The sequence below is a fragment of the Orycteropus afer genome, unplaced genomic scaffold, assembly GCF_000298275.1.
Source record: "Orycteropus afer afer isolate SDZICR_OR568_19922 unplaced genomic scaffold, OryAfe1.0 scaffold00001, whole genome shotgun sequence".
Lineage (NCBI taxonomy): Eukaryota > Metazoa > Chordata > Mammalia > Tubulidentata > Orycteropodidae > Orycteropus > Orycteropus afer.
This window is the reverse complement of record NW_006921588.1, coordinates 30,909,032-30,920,197: the sequence shown is the minus strand read 5'-3', so window position 1 is coordinate 30,920,197 and position 11,166 is coordinate 30,909,032. Positions and strand designations below refer to the sequence as shown.

The following is an 11,166-nucleotide window of genomic DNA, read 5'->3' as shown; positions in this document are numbered from 1 at the left end:
AAAACTGCCATTGAGCCGGATCCAACTCATAGGGACCCCTCCTTGGGTTTCCGAGGAGGTATCACTACAGAAGTAGATTGCCCAACCTTCCTTCCCAGGTTTGAACCGCCAGCCTTCTGGTTAGCAGTCATATGCCTTAAGCACTATGCCACCAGAGCAAATACAATAGTACCTTATAATTTCATTTTAGTAAGTAACTACATCAGTTGAACAAAAACCAATTACATGTATAAAGACATACGTTATTACATTATCTTGAATACAAAATGTCTAGCTTCTGAACAAATAATGATGATCTCTTTCTTTTATAGACCACTTTACCTGCATTGTGAAGGTGCTTTTTACACTACTCTACACACAGGCTCTTGCCTCACTTTCAGTTAAATGTAATGAGGAAGACAGGTCAGCTTGGAAACACATGGGAGCTCTCAAAAAGGTTTGTCTCGTCTGAATTTGGCATTTAGTAGTTCAGTGAACTCATTTATGTTGGGGAGAGGAGTAAGTGAGATTAAATGTTTAAAAGACAAAATGAGTTATTGATGGTATTTTAATTGGAAATGGAGCACATTTAGACTAAAAATGTTTAAAAATACTTTTCTTGAGCAATGAGGCCTTTTTCATCTATCTCAAAACTTTATACTTTATCCTTCATATTTGGTCAGTCCTGTTTTGCCTTTGCAGCAAGCCTTAAACTTAGAGAAGTTATACAAATTATGCTAACACAATGAGCAGGTAACAAGATGTCTGTGCACTTATCTATTTAACTGTCATCTTTTCTTCTCCTTATCTCTATTCCTAGTCATTATCCAGAGATGCCTTTGGACTCTCTACTTGTAAATTTGCAAGTCCTTATCTTCTCTTAATTAAGCTTCTTCAAATACTTTTTCCCATGAGAATATATAAAAGTTCTTAGCAAATTCACAGGAGTCCTCTTGAAATTATGTAAACAATTTAGAAAAGTTATGCACAGTTCAGTTAAATGTAAATATTTTCAATGGCTTGAGAACAAATTGGATATTATAGAACCAGATAACTGAGCTGAGTGTCTTAGCTTTATAGATAAGTAAAAATAAGAAAATTGCTTTAGTGTTTATTTTAGGAAAAAGGTAAGAGGTATAGTGTAATCAAGCCTTTTGACTGGCTTACAAAGTGTTAAAGAGTTTTTAAACCTCATTAATAACTTTTTGTTAAAATTGCATCTGTGTTATCAAAGGAGGAAGAACTAGTAAGTACATAAAATACGTTCAGTATAATTTTATCACCAGTTTACTACCACATCGCTATGGGTAGAAAAATTTAATATAGTATCATCAAAAAGTTCAGTGTGTCTTAATTTGGGATATTGATTAGTTGGCCACTGAACCTAGGTCCTAGGCCAAATACCTACCATTAGGATGTAATTTTTTAGGTCATGATGTAAAAACTCCCTGGGCCGCAGCTTTCTCAAAGGAAAATGAGAGGTTCAGTCCTCATAATTTATTAAAAAAAAATCAAACCAAACTCACTGCCATCCAGTTGATTCTGACTCATAGTGATCCCCCTTTGGGTTTCCGAGGTGGTAAATCTTAAGGAAGTAAATTGCCCACTCTTCCTTTCACAGAGTGGCTGGTGGGTTTGAATCACCAGCCTCCTGGTTATCAGTCAAATGCTTTAGGCACTAAACCACCAGAGCTCCTTGTAAAATTCTATTATCCTAAATTCTTATAGAGCTTTGTCTTTTCATTGAGTGATTTTCCTTCCTTTTTCCTAGTTGATTCTTGAATAATTTTGCCTTCTGCAATTGTATTTCTTTTTTCTGGGGTACTCTAATCTGTATTTGGACTTTTAATATTCAAATCAAATGCATTAGGTTTCTATGCTGTGTCATTGTTTTAATGTTTCGTTAGTAAGTTGTCTAATCATGAAAAATTACACATCTAAAATATTGATATAAATTAGAATTAAATCTCCTCATTTGATTATTTACTAAAATGTGACCTTAATACAATAAAAAATCAGACAGTTGTAAATCTATGATGGAGGGAACATGAAGTAATTTGAGTAACTGTTCTGTCATTGCTCCTTCTCAATTTGATAATTGTTAGTTACTTAAAAAAATATTTAATAAACTACCTAATATGAGCCAGATTCTTATCAGAATATAAATTTAAAATGATTAGTTTATAGCCATATAAATTAGTGAATGAAAAGAAAGAAAATGACATATCTGTAGTTTGCCATATTACTAACTTTTCTACAATAGATTTAAACATTTATATACAATACAGATTGTAAATAATAGCAACAGTTATATTTATGAATGATGAAATATATCACTGTGACTTGTATACTAGATTTCTGAATTATTTATTTCTTTTGTTTTTAATTTCTTTTTTTCTGAACTTCATTTTCCTTCCGTTACTCCCTTCCACCCTTCTTTCTTTTCTTTTTCCATTGAGTTTCACTCATTCATTCTCTCTCTATAATTCCTTGTCCCTGGGTCTGGTAATTCTAATGAAAACAGATTTTGCCAGATATAATCTGGCCTTAAAATAGTAACCACCAGCCTTCTGGTTAGCAGTCAAATGCTTTAGGCACTGTGCCACCAGAGCTCCTGGTAAAAATATAGGTACTACATATTTTTGAAGGGGCAACTTCAAGTTGAAGCTAAAGAAAATTAAAACAAGTCCATGAGAGCCAAAAATGTGACTTTGAGTATATCTCATCTGAATTTGGAGACCATCTGAAGAATAGATTTGAGACATTGAACACTAATGACTGAACATCAGACAAGTTGCGGGATGAAACCAAGAATGTCATACATGAAGAAAGCAAAAGGTCATTAAAAAGGAAAAGAAAAAAAGACCAAAATGGATGTCAGAAGAGACTCTGAAACTTGCTCTTGAATGGAGAATAGCTAAAGTGAAAGGAAGAAATGTTGAAATAAAAGAGCTGAACTGAAGATTTCAAAGAGTGACTTAAGAAATCAAAGTAAAATATTTTAAGGAAATGTGCAAAGACCTGGAATTAGAAAACCAAAAGGGAAAAATACAGTTGTCATTTCTCAAGCTGAAAGCACTGAAGAAAAAAAATCAAGCCTCGAATTGCAGTATTGAAGGATTCTATGGGCAAAATATTGAACAATGCAAGAAGCATCAAAAGAAGGTGGAAGGAATACATAGTCACTGTACCAAAAAGAATCATTTGACATCAGGAAGTAGTGTATGTTTAAGAGCCAACGGATTAAAGGAAGAAGTCCAAGCTGCGTTGAAGGAGTTGGCGAAAAACAAGGCTCCAGGAGTTGATGGAATACCCGTTGAAATATATCAGCAAACACATGTAGCACTTAAGGCACTTTCTTGTGTATGCCAGGAAATTTGGAAGACAGCTACCTGGCCAACGAACTGGAATAGATCCATATTTCAGCCCATTATAAAGAAAGATGATCCAAAAAAATGTGGAAATTATCAAGCAATACTGTTAATACCACACACAAGTAATTTTGTTGAAGATAATTAAAAAACGACTGTAGCAGTATATTGACAAGGAACTTCCAGATATGCAAGCTGGATTCAGAAGAGGATATGGAATGGGAGATATCATTGCTGATGCCAGATGGATCTTAGCTGAAAGCGAAGAATACCAGGAAGTTGTTTACCTGTTTTTTATTGACTATGCAAAGGCCGTTAACTGTGTGGATCATAACGAATTATGGATAACATTGTGAAGAATGAGAACTCCAGAACACTTAATTATTCTCATGAGGAACCTGTAGATAGACCAAGAGACAGTCGTTCGAACAGAACAAGGAAATACTGCATGGTTTAAAATCAGGCAAGGTATGCATCAGGGTTGTATCTTTTCACCATCCTTTTCAATCTGTATGCTGAGAAAATAAGCCAAGAAACTGGACTATATGAAGAAGAACACGGTATCAGATAGGATGACAATTAATCAACAACCTGTGTTATGTAGATGATACAACATTGCTTGCTGAAAGTGAAGACGACTCAAGGCACTTACTGATGAACATCAAAGAGTACAGCCTTCAACATGCATTATTACACTTCAGCATAAAGAAAATGAAAATCTTCACAACTAGACCAATAATCAACATCACAGTAAATAGAATAAAGATTGACGTTATCTATGATTTCATTTTACTTAGAGCCACAATCAACACCCATGGACGCAGCAGTCAGAAAAAGAAATTGTATTGCACTGGGCACATCTTCTGCAAAAGACTTTTTTTATATATATATATAATTTTTATTGTGATTTGGGTGAAAGTTTACAGATCAAATTCATTTTCCATACAGCAGTTTGTACACATTTTGTTTTATGGCATTGACTGCAATTCCCCACAATGTAACAGCTTGAAAAAAAAAAAAAAAAAAAACCTCACTGCTGTCCAGTCATTGAAGACCAAAGATGTTACTTTGAAACTAAGATGCACCCAACCCAAGCTATGGTATTTTCAGTCACCTCATCTGCATGTGAAAGATGGACAATGAATAAGGAAGACCAAAGAAGAACTGATGCCTTTGAATTGGGGTGTTGGCAAAGAATACTGAAAGTACCCTGGGCAGCCAGAAGAAGGAACAAATCTGTCCTGGAAGAACTGTAGTCAGAATGTTTCTTAGAAGTAATGGCTAGACTTCGTCTTACCTGCTTTAGTCATGTTGGCAGAAGGGATCAGTCCCTGATAAAGGATATCATGCATGTAAAGTGGAGTCAGAGAAAAAGGTTAAGACCCTCAACAAGACAGATTGACACAGTGGCTGCAAGGATGGGCTAAGCATAATGAGGATTGTGATGATGGCCAGGCCTGGGCATTGTTTCATTCTGTTGTCTATAGGGTGACTATGAGTTGGAATCATCTCGATGACCCTAACACCACCACCATTAGATTTAATTTGGTAGTGAGGTTTTATTCTGCTGGAATATCATCAGTTAGTATAAATTCTTTTTGGTCGGTGACATTTGTGCTAGAAGAGTCTATACCAGGATTTCTTGATCTAGTGTTTCTGGATAGGTTTGTTTTATTTTGTTCATTTGCTAGGAGGTGGAAGTATAGCATCCATCATATACCTAAAGAATATGTCACCCCTTTGGAAATTTAAGAAGCACTGTAATTTCATGACAAAATATTGTACCTGACACAAACTCTCTTGTATCTCTCAACTGTTGACCCTTTTCTTTATTTCATTTATATTTTTGTCACTTGATTAATATAGTAGCAAATCTATGGTATTATTTTCTTCAGAATTTTCTATATTTTAAGGCCAAATGACCTTTATCTATCTACGAACAATTTTGATTAAGTCAATTTTAAAACACAGTATGCTATTGATACTGATATTCAGTGGAATATTGATTCATTCTAGCCTATAGGTCATCATATTTGCCAAATAATCATCTTGTTGCTTAGTTGGACCAAGGTGGGTTGTAGGTCACATGATGTAAGGAGAACAGTTCCTAAAATTGGAGATACTTTCATAGTTTAGTATCAGGATGTGATATCTCTACGTGGCTGAGTGAATATGGCTGAAAACTGAGGAGTAATTTAAAATAGAGCAAAGAGTTGATTTTTAAAAGAAGCACACTCAGGCAAGTTCTGAGGTCATAAACGCCAACAGTATTGGAAGAGATCCATATTTGTACCCATTCCAAAGAAAGTTGATCCCACAGAATGTGGAAATTATTGAGCAATATCATTAATATTGCATGCAAGTAAGATCTTACTAAAAATAATTTAAAAAACGGTTGCAGCAGTGTATTGACTGAGAACTTCCAGAGGTGCAAGCTGGCTTCAGAAGAGGACATGGAACAAGGGATATCTTAGCTGCTATCAGATGGATCTTGGCTCAAGGCAAAGAATACCAGAAAGATGTTTACTTGTGTTTTATTGACTATGCAAAGGCATTTGATTGTGTGGATCATGACAAATTATGGATAATATTGAGAAGAATGGGAATTCCTGAACACTTGATTGTACTCATGAGGAACCTGTACATTTATCGGGAGGCTGTCGTTCGAACGGAACAAGGTGTCACTACATGATTTAAAATCAGGAAGGAAGTGTGTCAGGGTTGTATCCTTTCCCCATACTTATTCAATCTATATGCTGAGCAGATAATCCGAGAAGCTGGACTATATGAAGAAAAACATGGCATCAGGATTGGAGGAAGAATCATTAACAACCTGAGATATGCTGATGATACAACTTTGCTTGCTGAAAGTAAGGATGACTTGAGGCACTTACTGATGAAGATTGAAGAATACAGTCTGCAGTATGGATTACGTCTCAATATAAAGAAAAAAACAATCCTCACAACTGGACCAATAAGCATCATAATAAATGGAGAGAAGATTGAGGTTGTCAAAGAATTCACATTGCTTGGTTCTATAATTGACGCCAATGGAAGCAGCAGTCAGGACATTAGATAACATGTAGCACTGGGCAGGTCGGCCACGAAGGAACTCCTGCAAGTGCTGAGGAGCAAGGATGTCTCCTTGAGGACTAAGGTGCACCTGACACAGGCCATGATTTCCAGTTGCCTCATATGCATGTGAGAGCTGGGCAATGAATAAGGAAGACCGAAGAAGAGTTGATGCTTTTGAGTTATGGTGCTGGCGAAGAATGCTAAAAGTACCATGGACTGCTAAAAGAACCAACAGATCTGTCCTGGAGGAAGTGCAGTCAGAATGCTCTTTGGAAGCGAGAGTGGCCAGACCTTGTCTCACCTACTTTGGTCATGTTGTCAGAGGGGACCATTCCCTGGAGAAGGATGTCATGCTTGGTAAGGTGGAGGGTCGATGAAAGAGGGGAAGGCCCTCAATGAGATGGCTTGACACAGTGCCTGCAACAATGGGCTCAAGTATGGCAAGGATCGTGGAGTTGGCACGGGATTGGGCAGTGTTTTGTTCTGCTGTTCATGGGGTCACTATGAGTCAGAAATGACTCAACGGCACCTAAGAACAACAACAACAAAATGCCAACATCACAGAAATAAAATCATCAGTTAGCCAGCAGGTATTTATCACTCAGAGTTCTGTTAAGCAGAGGAGATATAGAAATACATAGTTCCTGACATTTTAGAATTTACAGTCTAGTTGAAGAGAGTTGTTTAGACTGGGGTCTCTGGAGAAACAAAACCAGTAAAGCTTATAGAGAGAGAGAAAGAGAAATTTATCTTAGGAAAATGGCCCACACACTTACAGAAGCTAGCAAGTCCCAAGTTCTTGGATCAAACGTCAAGCTGGAAGCTTTTCCTGACTCTCGCAGCTGCAGGGGCTGAGGAGCTCAAGGTTGGCAGGCAGTATACTGGCTGTTGACTCCAACAAATGATGAATCCAAGATCTCCAGGCCAAATGGTGGGTTGTTCGCTCACGGACAGTTGTAGGCAGCACAATAGAATCGGGATCCGCAGAAAAGTGTCTCTTTTCCCAGGATGTTCATAAATATACTGGAAGCAGGCCACACCCCTAGGGAAACTCCCTTTCAGTGGATTGGCTGCTCAAAACATACACATCTGATCCCATCATTGGAACAACCTACATCACAATTGCTTAAACCACACAGAATTGTGGTCCAGCCAAGTTGACACATATCTCCAACTATCACAATAGTGCACTGACGTGCAAGAAACAATGAGGAACTATAGAAGGACTTAAGTATCATTGAGTAATAAACTCTCGGAAGGCCAGACTATAAATGCCTTAAGAGTTCAGGATGAAATTATAGTCCATGTTGCTTACTTTATTCAGTTCTTATGTTTTACTATTTAAAAGCATAGTTAATGAGTAGAATAAACACTATAGCAAAGTTATGACTTTTTCCTGTTTTATATTTTATTATAACTTGCCACAGCCTTTAATTTCTCAGTGATTATATGAAGAGGTACATTTCTTTATATGTAAAGATTTTACTGAAATACATTTGAATTTATAAATAGTTATTACTTTTTCTTTCTTATAAAAATTAGTAGATAATCATTAAACTTCACTAAATTGTAGACCATTACTTAGTGTAATTATCTTCATGTTGTGTAATAAATGTCTTGTTTTATTTTTACTTTAAATTATTTTAATAAATTCAACCAGTGTATATATACTTTTATTTGACTCCTTTCATGTTATAATATAAACATTTTTACTGTATCTCAAATTTATCATATTTATTGCATATATAAAATACTCTTGGGCTGATATACCATAATTTAAATAACTACTTTGCATTTAGTCATGTCTAATTTTTCACTACATTAGTGCTTGCAGTGAATCTCTTGTGCATATAGCCTTTTTCTTTTGGATTATTTCCTTACGAAGAATTCCCAGGAATGGGAATTACTGGGTCCAAAGGTATGATTTACATATGCTTATTTATATACACATTAAATAATTTAAATGCTGTTTTGTAAAGAAGTGCTAGAGTAACTTTGACTGCCTACACAATTTCATTGTGAATCCAGAAATGTACTCTCTTAAGCAGAGATTTGAAAAATTTAAGTTGACATCCTTGAAAACTATTGTCAACACAGATGTATTTTTGGTATACTTCATAGAATATTCTTTCAGTGTAAAATGTTTGTAATTTTGAATGACAGTATTTTCAATTTTTCCAGAATACATGTGATGCTGAAAAGACTTATGAAGTGTTATTGAGCTTTGTGATAAGTGAACTATCTAAAGGGAAGTTTTACCATGGAGAAGGGACTCAGGAGTGTGCAATGGTATGTTCTGTCTATAATCAGATATAGTATCTATTTAGTTTAAAAAAAAAGATATTTTGTTGCCATTATGAATATAATTTTTTAAGCTACATCTATTACATAATGAATTGTTCCGATTTCTTTCTTTTTTTAACTTTAGGTTAGTTCTGTTGCTTGGTCTCCTGAATCCATGGAAAAGTACTTGCAAGACTTCTGCTTACCTTTCCTCAGAGTCACCGGTCTTCTTCAGCACCACCTTTTTGGAGAGGATTTACCTAGCTGCCAGGTATGATTTAGGGTAGAGTAGGGAGCCTTGTTTTTATAATCAGCTAATTTTTTAAAGTATATGAATGTATAGTATAATTCTTACATCTGTATTGAAGTGTCATACAAGCATATGTTAGACTAGCTGAAAGGGATAAATATTTAGAATACCTTTAGTATCATTATTTTTGTGTTTGTTAGCATGTGCCCATTTCAGTGATATTACTAATATTACTACTACTGCCTATTTGGACAGTGATAATATTTAAACAGGTTCTGGAGATTATCTGTATTATTTATCAGATACATGACAACAGTATATAAAAACTAAATTTATAAAAGGAACAGATGCTATAACACTCAGAAGTTAAATTTCAAAGAGACATATTGTGGGGCTATTTGGATATAACAGCTAGGAAATTTCTCCTCTCTTCTTCCTACTCTCTTTTCTTCAGTTACTTAAAAAGTTTTCTTATTGTCCTAAAGTAACTGATGAGGATGACACTTAAAATATCTGTAATGGAAAATGCTCTTGATGAAATGTCTTTAGAATTTTCTACTTCATGTCTAAAAGGAAGAAGAAGAATTTTCAGTTCTTGCCAGCTGCCTGGGACTTCTGCCAGCATTTTACCAAACGGAACATCCATTCATCAGTGCCTCCTGTCTGAATTGGCCAGTTCCAGCATTTGATATTATATCTCAGTGGTGTTCTGAGATAAATTCATTTACTGAAAGACATGCAGAACAAGGAAAGGTATGCACAGAGAGTAGTACTTATTTGCCAAAGTTGTAATATACTAGTAATAAAGAGAATAATGAAGACTTTGTAATTTCAAGATTATCTGTTCTTGAAAACATTAAACTGATTAAATTGAAAGTTAGTTTGCTTATATAAATTTCATTTATGACTATAAAAGCAGAAATATATCAGTTAACAAAGGTGTAAGGTATTAGTTTGTTATTTTAAATGTTTTAGGTCAATGGTTTTTATTGAATACCTCAAATAATCCTGGTGGCTTATTCTTGGAGGATGCAAAGAAATTTAAGGTAAACAAGAACTTGTAATTTTTTTGGAAAGAGAACCATCTCATGGTTCTCAAGTACAAATCGCAAGTTTGTAGTAGAGGATTTGAAACGTCATGTGTTTAAATTTAAAATATGCTAGAACTTTGCTGCCAGCTTGGCTAGTAAAAGGGTTTGTGTTGGAGATTAGTGAATTAGGGAGATAGAGTCCAGGCACTATGGGTGGCTTTAAATGCCATGGTTTGGTTCACAGTTTCTTCTATAGCTAGAATTACAGTTTTTGAGAAATGAAGTAATATGATGAAAATAGTGTTTTAGGGAAGTAACTGCTGCTATTTTGGTAGGTAAATTAAAGAGAGAGGGATGTCAAAGATTGTTTAGGTGGTAAAGAAAATGTGGGCTGTTGTTCTCATAGTAATAATTAGAGATAAAGTAATCAATGCAAGAGGCTTTTGAGGGAACTATATAGGTTTTGGTTACTAGCTATAGATAACTTAAAATCTTGAGCTTAAATCACTGGAAGAACAATGACTAGTATAAATTTTGATAGGAACATGCTCCTGCTTAAACATGATTAATAATGCTCCATTGCCTATGGAGGAAGATAAGGACTCCTTCCATAGTTTTTAAGGACTTTCACCATCTTGCTTGCCTTTCTATCCTTATTCTGTACCACTCGCCTGCTACCACCTACCTAGCTTAAGCCACAGAAAAATGTTGCTTACACCTGCAATTTATTTTCAGACACCTATGCCATTGCTTATTGCTTGCATTTTATCTAAATCAGCCTGTACCCTCCTCCTTTTGAATTAATTACCCTTCAAAGTTTCACTAAGATAAATGTCATCTCTCTCAGGAAACTTTGATAATCCATCTTCCTTTGCGGTTCTGATCCCTTCATTCTGTTGAGTTGTATGACAGTACTTTTACCACTCAGTTTTAACATTTGCCATATTTATCATATTTGTTTATTACTACAGCTGAATAGGGGTTCCACAAGAGAAATTGTTTCTTATTTATCTTTAAATATCTGGTTCCTGGAAAATTTCTGATACAAACTGTTGTTGGGTGGTGTCGAATCAGTCACAACTCACAATAACCTTATGTGACAGAGTATAACTGCAGTGTAGGTTTTTCTTGGCTGTAATCTTTATGGAAGCAGATCACACTAGGTCTTTATCCTGCA

General features: G+C 35.3%; 1 protein-coding gene across 1 annotated transcript in view; it reads left to right on the top strand.

Annotated features, from left to right (window-relative positions):
• The window catches only part of UBR3 (ubiquitin protein ligase E3 component n-recognin 3), a 347,537-nt gene that overhangs the window by 323,687 nt on the left and 12,684 nt on the right, over positions 1-11,166 (top strand). Inside the window, exons 34-37 of the mRNA XM_007953244.2 lie at positions 312-436; positions 8,607-8,714; positions 8,854-8,979; positions 9,532-9,711. Of these exons, the coding sequence (XP_007951435.2) occupies positions 312-436; positions 8,607-8,714; positions 8,854-8,979; positions 9,532-9,711 (539 nt within the window). The remainder of the gene's footprint in view (positions 1-311; positions 437-8,606; positions 8,715-8,853; positions 8,980-9,531; positions 9,712-11,166) is intronic.